We start from the raw sequence: 13,243 nt of genomic DNA, 5'->3' as shown, positions 1-13,243 counted from the left end.
CTTGGGCTTCTGTGATTGTGGGGGGAGTAGTTTCCATGTTGTCAGAAAGGTACTCGTCGAAATCATCAGAGTTGTAGTCGTCGAGGTTAAGACACTCCGCGGCATCATCCTCAAGTTCCTGAACTTCAGAGATGCGAACCATGAGGATTTCTCGGCAAAGATCTTGAATCTTTTGGTCTTGTTTGCTTGAGGACGGGTCTAGAGGTGTCCTCTGCTGGAAGGGCGGATTCGTTGGCTGTGAGCCAGAAGTATCGGGATCTTGTGTCTTCCTTAGGTGCACTGTCCGTCCTTGCGGCATTGCATATATGACCTAGTTATGGAGGCAGTCCTGATCGGACATGGAATTCTTGGTCGAGTTGGACTCGACTTGCTTGCTGTACTGGATTAGGTCATCCAGTTCGTCCTCTGAGTTGGAAGAGTACTCGGATTCAGAATCAGTTAGTCCATCAATTTTAGAATATGTGTGCTTTGGGTGAGCGAGAAGCGGGATGCCCATCTCTACACGGAGGGCGTTCTCGTTCATCCAATGTAGCCATGATTGGGTGGGAGTTAGCCCTTCGGGCTCCTTAATCTAGGATTTGTTGAAAATGGACTCGCTGGATTGTTCTGGAGCTTTGGCTTTTCCCTTCTTACGCTGGCTAGTTCCCAAAGAGCGTCAGCGTGTTTGGGTGGATTGGCCATAGCGTCCATGAACAGGTCGACGTTATCTTACCAGTCTTCGAGATCATCGAATGGTTTGAAGTTGTCAAGACCGTCAATGAAGTGATCAAAGTCCTGATCGAATGAGGACTCGACTGGTTCGGGAGTCCGAATGTGAGCAGGCTTCGGTGAAGGGCTCTGAGGTATCCTGGAGATAGACGGTCCCATCCGAACAAGTCGGGGGTTTGTCTCACCAGATCCCTCGCAGATTCCTCCTCCCGATTTCTGCTCCTTACTTTGCAGGGTGCTTTTAGCTATCTTGATGCAGTCGGCGAGCTTGGAGTTCACTCGATCAATCCCTGAGAGTATATCTCCCGACCTTTTCTATGGTGGGTTCAACACTTCTGGGTTCTACTGTGATGTAGATGAGCCCAGAGCAGCTTCTGCAAGTTTGATGCAGCCCTCGATTGATCGTGAAACTTGTCCTACTCCACCAAGTAGTTCTAAGTTGTTGATCTTGGGGCGTTTGATCGTCTTGAGATGAGTCAAGTATTTTCCGAGGGATTCAGAAAAGTGGAGTTTTTCGGAATCAGAGTTTGTGTCAAACTCGACTGAACTAAGAGTTCGAGTTGGAGTTGACATGTTTTCTGAGTTGTCTGAGTCGAGCTTGGGTAGAACTCTTTTTTCATCGAGATCCGCAGACTCATAGATGTCGGCGAGTTGGGGGTGGTTTTCGGTGTAGGTGAGTCAGGCGTGACAAGGTGACTAGAGAAGCCGCCCGATCCGTCAGCCATGCATGCCCAGGAACCGAAAGCAAGAGTTGTGCCCTTAGGCACATTGTTGGTGTTGCTTGATCTGGCCATCGAATTCGCCGATGAACTCGCCGAATCTCCTACCTGGCGTGCCAGCTGTCGGTGTTTACCGCCAAGCCTACTCAGGGATACCCTTAGCAGTAAGGTTTGTAGGTAGGGATCGACTGCTCTGGAACTCGATGGTGCAAGGAACACAAAGATTTAAACAGGTTTGGGATGCGAGTTGCGTAATACCCTACGTCCAGTGTGGTTGTTTGTATTGCCTTAGGTGTTGATGATTGTTTGGAGGGGGTCCCTGCCCGCCCTTATATATCTGGGGGGACAGGGTTATATGGAAAGTCCTAGCTGAGTACAGTTGGAGTCCTACTACAACACAATCGGGTAGTTTCCTTTATACTGCAGCTAGTTCTACACCTATTCGGGCAGTTACAAGAGAGATAAGGTAAATCCTTGAGCTATCCCTTACTCTAAAACATTCTATGCCTATAAGCAGTCCCGCTACCCCGGGTCTGACACATTGCGCTTCACCTTGGACTTGCTCCAATTCACCATGGCTTGAATGAGGGGTGGGAGGCTCCCTTTTATAATGCTTCCAAACAGGTTATCATGAAGTCGCCTACACTTCACGCAAGGAGGTCGGCGTCGTAACTTCCACGTGAAGGCTGGACACGTGGCGTGATAGAGTCAGGCCAGGTAGCCATGGGATCACGCCACCTGTCCACCGCCTTCGATTGGATGCTCCTGGTATTCTCTAGAGGTCGGTGCAAAAGGCGGTTTGCTCAACCGACATTTCTTGGGCCGGGTAGCCTAAACTAGGCCGGGCAGTCTGGCTCTGGAAGCCTTTCAGCCCTCCGTTGCACCAACACAATCCTCTCTAGCCATAGATCCGTTCTTGATGGGGTGGGCGTTTGTGCTCTGATCATGGCCCAGGATGCCTTCAATTTGCATATGGGTTCAAGCCTTTCGGGTCTAACTTGTACATTTTGAGGTCCTACCCATTAGAATGGCTTGATTTCTCCCTCTGGATGATACTGGTAAAATCTCATGCCAAGATTCCACAGAAAGTATGCCGATCGGCCGGATTCGGGCCTTCCGGTCCAAATAGTGTTCGTTTTGGGTCAATTTTGGATATGTTGTTTCTGAAGTCAAATAAACACCAAAACTTGTGGAAATCATTAGTAATAATGGTTATTGCATGGTTATGGCCTATATTTCATGAAATCAGGCGGAGCGTTGGCGGCAAAAATCACTGATATCGACCGCTAACAACCAGTACGTGATTGAAACTGCCTGTCACTATTGGAGGTGGTATGGTGATATCATTTCCAGACTCTAGTAGTTAAACGGCCATGAAGGTGGTATGGTGATGAGGTTATGAGTTGCGAGGTGGGTTTGTTTGGCGAAGTACTAGCACCCTTGGCACCGACGAACGAGTGCTTTGGGGTCCGCCAAAGCCGTAGGCCAGTTAAACCCATATCTGAAGACCTTGCCATCCAGATTTCTTGGGGCTGTGTGGTTGCCACAGGATCCCTCATGGACCTCCTGTAAGATGGCTTTTCCGTCCTTAGTTGTAACACACTTCATGAGTACTCCTGATCCTGCTCGACGCTTGTATAGCTTGCCGTTGATGAGGATATAACTTTTGCTGCGCCTCATTAGTCGAGCTGCCTCGGTGCTCTCCTTCTTGACGCCTGGGGGCAGCATTTGTTCTCTGAAGAAATCAATGAAGGATTCTCGCCAATCAATGTCGATCATCATGACCTCTCGGCTTGACTCCAAAGGGCCCGAGTCGATGATCATTTGATTGGTAGTGGCGACTGACGGGTGGTGCAGCTTATGGACAAAGATTCCCGGAGGGACATCTGCTTGATCAGAGCCCAGCTTCGAGAGGACGTCGGCTTTTACATTGTTGTCACGGATTACGTGATGAATCTACAGCCCTGAGAATTTGTTAACCTCGGGTCCGGTCGGGACCTGGCTAGCAGACGGAGCAGAGTAATCACGGAGTGTCTTCTGGGCCATAGCTCTAGGAGCTGACGATGATGCGATGACTGGATCAACTGCCGAGAGTGATCTCCGAGGTGATACGAGACGAGCTCGCGTCCTCCTCAAAAGTGACTCTGGATCGGAATGAAAGTTTTGCGGCAAGTCGAAACCGGTCATACACTACCCTATTTTCATATCAATGAAGACAAGAAAACAAAGCCAAGTTAGCCTGTTTAGCAAGCGAATACCAATTTCGATTTTGTTCAGAAGTTTTGCATCAGAAGTGCAGCCTCAGCCAGGTTGACCACAGGGTGGTTAAACAGAGGGCCGCCCACTGCGTCGAAATCTTGTTCCAGGTTGCGGGGGCCACTGGTGGTGCCTGATTTGCTTGTGTGCGTGCGGTAGTGTTCCACCTGCGAATGTTATGCCGACGGTTCCTTAGCCTTCTTGCGTCTTTTTCAGCTTGAGGTTTATCCGGTGGTGCGTTCACTGAAGGTTCATCATTGGAGATTTCATCCAGTCGCTCGTTGGCATAACGAGCTGCCCCTGGTCCGAGGTCCTCAGTGCCAGTGATCGTCACATAGATTTGGCGATCTGAGGGCGATTCGTGGGTGGTGTTGTAGTCGACCAAGGCAGTATCATCTACTCCTTCTTCTTCAATCGGAGAGAGTGGCTTGCCTTGCTGGAAAGGCAGATCAGGGATGTAAGCCACAAGACGGAGATTATCGAGTAGTTCGGCGGGCTCAAAGCCCTTCCAATACATGGCGGTCTCAAAGCCCTTCCAGATCATTAACGGAATTAGACTTGTCGTCTGAATCTGGGTAGGAATCGAAGATGGGTGCCTCCCAGCAAGCGGTGGTTTCCTTCTCTAGAGGTAGCTGGATACGCGGAGTCTCGGAATAGATTGAATGTAATCCCGAGAGGAGTTGTTGGAGAGCGAATTGAAGTTGCGTCAGAAACAGACAACGTTTCGACTTCTTTGGCAAGTTCTGGGAGCAAGATCTTGCCGGAATTCTCCATGAACTCGTCAAGATTATTGCGTAAGGCTGGTGAAGATGCCTCCGGCTCCATGGGGTTCGCTAGATGGCTATTAAAACCGCCTAAGCCATTGGCTATGCAGACCCATGAGCCGAAGACGAAGGTCGTGCCCGCGTCGAGCACTGTGCAGTTGAAGTTGAAAGATGCCATCGAATTCTTTCGATGATCGTCGGCGAAGGTCCATACCTGGCGTGCCAGCTGTCGGTGTTTAGCCGCCTAGCCCACCGAGGGATACCCCGAAATGGTTGATTGTAGGCAGGGACTCACTGAGATCAGAACGCGATGGTGCAAGGAACAAAAGATTTAGACAGGTTCGGGCCGCCGGTGATGGTTTGTATTGCCTTAGAGGTTGCGTATGTTTTGGAGGGGGTCCTGACGGCCCTTATATAGTCTGGGAGAACAGGGTTATATGGAAAGTCCTAGCCGAATACTAGCAGAGTCCTACTCCAACATGGTCGGATAGTTTCCTTGTACGTCGACTAGTCCTATGCCTAACTGGGTAGATACAAGAGGATAAGGTACATTCCATGTGCTATCTCTTACTCTAGAATATTCCACGCCTGTGAGCAGTCCCGCTGCTCCGGGTTTGACAGCAGGCGATCGAAAGATCGCCGTCCCACAGTGCCCCACAAAACTCTAGACTTGACCCGATCTAAGAGGCGCTGAAGCGAGGGGAAAATCTCATTGTGCCGTCGTCGACCGCGCTTCTCCTACTCCGACTCGCCAGTACACATAAAACTTGATGCCTTGGTTAGTCCAAATCACGCTCGAACCACCTAAACCAAAGTTTGATCATCTCGCCTTGACAATCGCTCATCATCCATAATATGGGCATGTATCCTCATTTTTATTATTTATTTATCGTAATACAATCCCATCAGTCATTGATACAGTAACTAGAAAAATCATTATATTCAAATTAAAGGGCGAAGTCTTTCGCGAATTGAAGCAGATCGGTACTCCTTATTCTACTACATTCATTTGTTTTTGCTCAGGGCTGACGTAGAGTCCCATTGCATCGAGGAACCATGCCGCACGCCCATAGAAACCAACGATGCTGCCGTTGCCCTGCGCTGGGGTATGGAACGGAGTTCCTTTTTCTTGTCCAAAAGGTCCATAGCTTTTGGCATTTGTAACCAGTGTAAGTGAGGTTACGACATCGGAACTAAACTGACCGAATGTTCCTGAAACTTCAGTTAGAATCTCCGAAGGACCAAGCTGAATCTGTTAAGAGGATAATGGCAGCATGCATGGATTAGCCGATCGAGAAAATGCACTCTATATGTTATGCTTTAATTTTCTAGAAAAAGTAACTAATGGAGGAACTTGGATTGACCAAGCTGACTCACCATTTGATGGACCCCGCTTTGACGACCCCATGGACCTACGCAGTGCATCCAGCCTTGGTGGTCACTATATGAAAACGCAAGAGAATTTACAGTTGTGTCACTGCAAATTGCTATGCTATCTAGACGGTGAGGTGGCGTCCCCATGATGTCATAACGGCACCCTCCATTTCCGCCCCACGGCCCAATCTTGGCAAGCCCAGCCTGTGTCTGTGTGCATACAAATGAATTAAAAACAACGACAAATGCAAATTAAGGAGCAAATTAAAAGGAAGAAAGAATTTTAAGCAAGCAAATTATTACTAGTAGTAGATAAATGAAACCCTACATCATCCTGCTTAGGGTTTGCATAGACGACACCAATTGCGTCAACACTTTGCCCTGCATGCGCAAAGAAGCCAACAATGCTACACTACCAGAAAATGCCTCATTCGTCTCTGATGTCACGACCTCTAGTTGGTACCGGTTGCCACGACCGGTACTAACAGCTCCTACCAGCCGGCACTAATGTCACTTTTTCTTGTAGTGCTACCACCGCCGTTGTGCTGAGCTGTAGTACGGAAACGAGTACCGCCTCCATGGCCAAATGGTCCATAGGTTGCAGAATTAGTGACTAGTGTAAGTGATGTTATAACAGCAGAACTGAATTGGCCATATGTTCCAGAGACCAACAGGAATTCTGAAGGGCCTAGCTGAATCTGGTATAATATAATGCATGAGAAGAAAAAAAAATATTGTCAAATTATACTATTGATCAGCAGCAACATTGGGGAATAATATGGGAAATTTATTAACACTACTCACCATGTGGCTACGACCGCCATTACCACCCCATGGACCAACAGTATGCTGGTGCTGACTTTGGTCACGGAATGAAAACGCAAGTGAATCTATCACCGCACCGCTGCAAATTGTAACATTTTCCAGATGATATGGTTCCACCTTGATGTCACATGGAAACCCTCCATTTCCACCCCACAGTCCGGTCTTGCAAATCTCAACCTATGTGAAGTGAGCAGTTAAACAAACAATGGAAACCATTTTTTTTCGAATTCTCAGCAAGAGAGTTGACGAGTTAATTTATTAGAAGGAGATTAAAAGAACATCAAAACAAAATAAGCAAACAAAAGTGGAAGGAACAAACAGGAAGAACAAAAGAAAAACACAATATATGACGATGTAAGTACGTAAGACAATATATACATAGAGAGTGATCAGCACCTTTTCCTTGTGTTTTGTTTTTTCCAAATCTTGGTCGTTGATATAGACGCCAATTGCATCAACATACCAACCTGCACGCCCAAAGAAACCCACAATGCTGTTGTTACTCTGCGCTGGAATGTGGAAAGGAGTTCCTTCTCCCTGGCCAAATGGCCCGTAGCTAGCAACATTTGTAACAAGCTTAAGTGATGTTATAAGGTTGGAGTTTGGAGTAGTGTATGGTCCGATTGTTCCACGAACTTCGGTTATATACTCTGATGGGCCAAGACAAATCTGCACCAAAATGAAAAGATAGATAAACCTAACCTAGCTATATTTTTGGAAATCAATATTGCAATATTGAAATATGAACCTGCTAGTAACTTGTATTAAAACAAGAAGCTCTAATTAGCACTCACCGTGTGGCCGCTTCCGTTATGCTGCACTCCATGGTGATCATTATGTGAAAATGCATAACTACCCCATGGACCAGCAGTATGGCGCAGCCCATTGTGATCAGTATACGAAAATGCGAGTGAATCAATCCCAATGTCACCACAAATTGTGACACTTTCCAGACGGTGGGGTGCCACTTGGATGTCGTGAGACCATCCTTCACTGCCACCCCACATCCCAATTTTGGAAAGCCCAGACTGGGTGGGAACGGCCTGTCATCAGGCAAGCAAAAAAAAGAGAGTAAAATATGAAAGGAAGAACAAAACGAAATAAATAGATTACCAGTAAGTATATATACGTACCTCTCCTTGGTCCTTTATCTTTTCAAGTTCCCGATTCATATAGACACCAAGTGCATTGACACGAACACCCGCACGAACATAGAAGCCAACAATGCTGCTGTTGCCATGTGTTGTTGCACGGAAAGGAGTTCCTTCTCTTCGTCCAAATGGTCCATAGCAACCAGAGTTGGTGACAAATGTAAGCGACCTTATAACAGCATCTGGATGCATGGAACCAGTTGTTCCGCAAACTTCCTTCAGGAATTCTGAAGAATCAAGAAGAATCTGTAACAAGAACAGAAAATAAGGCATTTAGACCTTGTTTAGATGCACTCAAAATTTCAAAATTTTACAAGATTCTCCATCACATCGAATTTTTGAATGCATGCATGAAATATTAAATGTAGCTAAGCAAAATAACTAATTACACAGTTTGACTATAATTTGCGAGACGAATCTTTTGAGCTTAATTAATCCATGGAGGGACAATAATTACCAAATACAAACGAAAGTGCTATAGTACTTTACACCCAAAACTTTTTCATCTAAACAGGCCTTATGCATCTTGATATTAGTTAGTAACTAAAATAATGTAAGTGATGGGAAGCACACAGGTCAACAGAAAGCCAAGGGACAATATGTTTTGTTTGTGCGTGCTTTGTCGTCTTTACAATATATATGACTGGATTCTGACTCACCGTATGATTGCTCCCGCCATGGCCACCCCATGGACCTGCAGTATGATATTTCCCAGTATGGTCACTGTATGAAAATGAGAGTGAATTGACGACTGCGCCACTACAAATTGTCACACTTTTGAGACGGTGGGGTGCCACTTTGACATCATGAGGCCTCCCTCCATTCCCACCACATGGCCCCACACTACTGGAAAAACGCACATTCGTCAGCGGCAGTTAGTACCGGTCATGGCTTTGCCCGGTACTAACGTGCAAATTTAGTACCGGGCCAAAGGAACGGTGTCCCTAGGAGCCTATTATTACCGGCTGGTGCCTCCAGCCAGTACTAAAGTCCGCCACCGACAGGCCGCCACCGACAGCTAGTGATAGTTTAGTACCGGCTGGAACCACCAGCTGGTACTAAACTGCCGCAAGGAAATTTAGTAACGGCTGGTGGCTCCAGCCGGTACTAAATGTGGCACGTTAGTACCGGCTGGAGCCACCAGCCGGTACTAATGCGCCCACTATAAATTGGCACCCTTCTTCCTCCCCGAGCCCGAGCCAGTGCCATTTCACCAGAGAAGCTCGAGCTTGGGGTTGTTCTTCCTTTAGAGAGTTGCCGCCATTTGTTCTAGTTTTAGTGAGTGTTCTAGTTATCCAAGTATGCCAAAGGTTTGCAACTTCATCCTCTCTTCATCGATAGTCTTTATTCTTCGTTTTATGCTCTATAGTTAGAGAAATTTGTGACTTTTAGAAATAGTGAGGATGAGTATGATTTCGTTGATTTATGCAATGATTTGAGATATATAGAACCAATGACTTGAATGTGGGAGTAGGTTTATTGGCTAGGTTGAATATGAAAAATTTATAGACATATTTTTCAATCATTTTCTATATATTACAAATGACCGTAGCAAATTTTTTATTTTTAGATTCAGATGAGCATGTGGATAGTAGAAATTTTTAGAATGAGTGTAGACAAAACATGTGATTGTAGTAGATATAACCATAATGTGGATAGTTAATTTTTTTTATAATGAACTAATGAAAGAATTATAATAGAATTTTTTATTATGAATTGATTATTTTGACACTCTAGTGATGTATTTATTCAGGCTCACATTGAAACTATCTATAAGCTAAAAAATCTTTATTACGAAACAAGTATACGTCGTTAATCTCCATCCAATAGTGATGCCATTACCTTTCGGGGAAACAGTATGCGCTATATGGACGTCGCGAATCGGTTGGTCGCATCACCAGCACTTCCAATTGATACAAAGACAGCATTTGACGCAGTCAGCGTGACCGTTGTTGCACTGAGACCATATCAACGAGCACGCTGCCTGTGCCTAGTGTTGTGTTCCTATTAACCGGAAATATTAGTGCTGCGACTGGCCGATTGGTGACATCCTTGTACCGCACCGTGTCCCCCCGAAAAGCATTGTCATCACCGCAGGGTCAAAGTTACCGACATATACATTTTCCGAAATAAAGTTTTTTTTCTTCTAGATGGTTTCTGGATATTGAAAAGAGTGTTCTCCTGGAACTGAAGGGTGTCAAAATAATTAGGAGTCATCATCTTCTCTTGTTTGATGGTATTTATTATTTGTTTCATGCTCTGTAGTTTGAAATATTTATGATTTTTAGAAATATATAGAATGAGCACGATTTCTTTGATTTATGCATGGATTTGAGATGTATAGAATCCATTACTTGAATTTGGAGAAGGTGTATTGGATAGTTTCAATGTGGATAATTTATAGGGATTTTTTTAATTTTTTTCAAGTGGCATGGTTAATTAGTTTGGTATTTGTTATGTATTTAGTTGCATTATTTTGGCACTCTAATGATGTATTTATTCGGGCTCATATGGAAACCATCGAGAAGTTTAAAAATATATGTTTCGGATCATGAATATGTCATTAACCTTGATCCTGCAGTGAAAACACTGCTATTCGGGGCTAGCATCGATATCCACGAAACGATGCGGTATATATGTGGACGCGATGAAGGAGTACGGTCTTGGTCTCAATTATGAAATCCACACCTTTTGAGCCAGTTAAGAATGAAATTATCCGGACCAAGGCCGTACTCCTTCATCTGGTCCTATTGTACCGCACTATGTCGTGGATGTCAATAGTAGCCCCGAATGTCAGTGTTATCACTGCAGGGTAAAGGTTGACGACATAGACATGATTCGAAAACAAATATTTTTTCTTCTCGATGGTTTTATAGAAAGTGAGCCTGAAAGAAAGCCGTGAACATTGATTGCGCATCCCTTATGGCGTGGAACGATGTGTTCGCGTTGAACTGAAGAGTGTCAAAATAATTATAGTTTATAATTTATGTTTTCATTTTAATTCTAATAAATTGTTCAGTTTTTTTTCAATTTTTTTCAAGTGGCATGGTTAATTAGTTTGGTATTTGTTATGAATTTAGTTGCATTATTTTGTCACTGTAATGATGTATTTATTGGGGCTCATATTGAAAACATCGAGAAGTTTAAAAAATGTATGTTTCGGATCATGAATATGTCGTTAACCTTGATCATTCGGTGAAAACTCTGCTATTTGGGGCTAGCATCGATATCCACGATGCGGTGCGGTATATATGAGGATGCGATGAAGGAGTACGGTCTTGGTCCCAATAATGAAATCCTTCATCGGGTCCTATTGTACCGCACTGTGTCGTGGATGTCAATACTAGCCCCGAATGTCAGTGTCATCACCGCAGGGTCAAGGTTAACGACATAGACATGTTTCGAAACAAATATTTTTTTTTTCTCAATGGTTTTAGAGAAAGTGAGCCTGAAACAAAGCCGCGAACATTGATTGCGCATCCCTTATGGCGTGGAACGACGTGTTCGCATTGAACTGAAGAGTGTCAAAATAATTATGGTTTACAATTTATGTTTTTATTTTAATTCTAATAATTTGTTCAGATTTTTATATTTATTTGATTAGTTTACTTAAATTAGTTTTGTTTCTTAATGAGACATATAATTGACATGTTATTAATATTACTTATTAGAAATGCCTTTGCAACATGATGCCTTTGAGCGCCTAGCTGCGGCTCAGGTGGCGGTACACAATCAATTGGAGCGCACCGGTCATTCGCTTGAGTTCCACCCTACAGAGCGTGTTGGTCTTGTTAGCGGTCGTATTTGTCGTTTGATTAAGAAAGCTTTTTATATATTCTCCCTTGGCAAAGAAAGCCATAAATTTTGTCGTGAATTTAATGTCGAGTTGCATGGTACTGATGATGATCGTGAGTTGATGGCTCTATATAATGCATGACGTGAAGAGTCGGGGCTGGCGGAATATGACCGTTCCGTGTCAAGACTTCGCGAGGCAGTTCACGAGGCATTGGTCCAAAGATCTCATGATGAGTAGTTTGTATTAGGTAGATAGCATGTAGTGTAATGTATATATTAATTTGGACTTCTATTTATCATGTTCTATAATTTAAGCATGTAGTGTAATGTATCTATTAATTTGGACTTCTATTAATTTTGTATTTCAATGTTAAATTCGCAAAAATGGCTTTTGTATTTCATTATGTTATGTGCCAATTTAAATGATATGAATACAAGTAAAAAATGTTGTTACTTAATTCAAAATATTAGATCGATGGACCGACAATGGATGTACGGCGACCGGTGCACCATGGCGTGGATTAATGGTCTAAAGTCTTTTCTCGATGCGGCGGAGGCCCACAAGTCATCCAAAGGTTTTATGTGTTGTCTGTGCCGCGTTTGCCAAAATAAAAAGGAATACTCTAAGAGGAGAACTCTACACGTCCACATTTATGAAAAGGGTTTCGTGGATAACTATACTCTTTGGACCAAGCACGGTGAACCTGGAGTTGTGATGCAAGATGGTGAAGAAGATGATGATCATAATATTGCAGACTGGGCTCATCTATATGAAGCGGGAGCCTTTGAAGATGAACCCATGGATGATGCTGAAGAAATGGACGAGGCTGGTGAAAATGCAGCAGAAGATCAACCACCTGATGAATTAGGTCAGGTTCTAGTGGATTCACAAAAAGACTGTGAAACTTTAAAGGAGTCAAAGAAGTTTGAGAAGATGTTGGAGGATCACAAAAAATTATTGTATCCAGATTGCAAGCAGGGGCTTAAAAAGTTGGGTACCACACTTGAAATGCTGCAGTGGAAGGCAGCTAATGGTGTCACTGATAATGGATTTGAGGAGCTACTTGGAATCGTAAAGAACATGCTTCCAGAGGGAAATGAACTGCCCTCTACAGCATACAAAGAAAAGAAGGTTGTTTTCCCTCTTGGATTGGAGGTACAGAAAATTCACGCATGTCCTAACGATTGTATTCTCTATCGAGGCGAAGAATATGAGAAACTGGATGCTTGTCCAGTCTGTGATGCAAAACAGTACAACATCAGGCAAAATGATCCTGGTGAGGTCGACGGGGAGCCCATCAAGAAAAAAGTTCCCGCTAAGGTGATGTGGTATTTCCCAGTAATACCACGTTTGAAGCGCTTTTTCAGAAATAAATCCAATGCTAAATTGATGCGGTGGCACAAAGAAGAGCGTAAGCAAGATCAGATGCTGAGACACCCTGCGGATGGGACCCAGTGGAGAAACGTGGATAGAGATTTCCCAGATTTTGATAACGACCCAAGGAACATAAGGTTCGGTTTAAGTACGGACAGAATGAATCCATTCGGCGAGTGGGGCAGCAGTCACAGTACATGGCCTGTGACCCTCTGTATGTTCAATCTTCCTTCTTGGCTAAGCATGAAGCGGAAGTACATGATGATGCCGGTGCTT

At 44.3% G+C, this 13,243-nt stretch overlaps 1 protein-coding gene across 2 annotated transcripts in view; it reads right to left on the bottom strand.

Moving 5' to 3' along the window:
- Nucleotides 1-5,291: 5,291 nt before the first annotated feature.
- LOC120678794 (disease resistance protein RGA5-like) overlaps nt 5,292-13,243 on the bottom strand; it is a 71,877-nt gene continuing 63,925 nt past the window's right edge. The window contains exons 4-12 of one of the 2 annotated variants that reach the window (XM_039960168.1): nt 8,457-8,638; nt 7,780-8,043; nt 7,441-7,689; nt 7,043-7,315; nt 6,626-6,823; nt 6,354-6,519; nt 6,150-6,232; nt 5,825-6,031; nt 5,292-5,699 (exon numbers count right to left, since the gene is read on the bottom strand). In XM_039960168.1, coding sequence (XP_039816102.1) covers nt 5,439-5,699; nt 5,825-6,031; nt 6,150-6,232; nt 6,354-6,519; nt 6,626-6,823; nt 7,043-7,315; nt 7,441-7,689; nt 7,780-8,043; nt 8,457-8,638 — 1,883 coding nt within the window. In that variant the 3' untranslated portion in view covers nt 5,292-5,438. Of the gene's footprint in view, nt 5,700-5,824; nt 6,032-6,124; nt 6,233-6,353; nt 6,520-6,625; nt 6,824-7,042; nt 7,316-7,440; nt 7,690-7,779; nt 8,044-8,456; nt 8,639-13,243 lie in introns of both variants that reach the window. The other variant, XR_005676779.1, reaches the window with a different exon arrangement.

Source organism: Panicum virgatum, chromosome 6N, assembly GCF_016808335.1.
Source record: "Panicum virgatum strain AP13 chromosome 6N, P.virgatum_v5, whole genome shotgun sequence".
Taxonomy (NCBI): domain Eukaryota; kingdom Viridiplantae; phylum Streptophyta; class Magnoliopsida; order Poales; family Poaceae; genus Panicum; species Panicum virgatum.
Note: the sequence above shows the minus strand (reverse complement) of the source record. Positions and strands in the feature narration are given on the sequence as shown.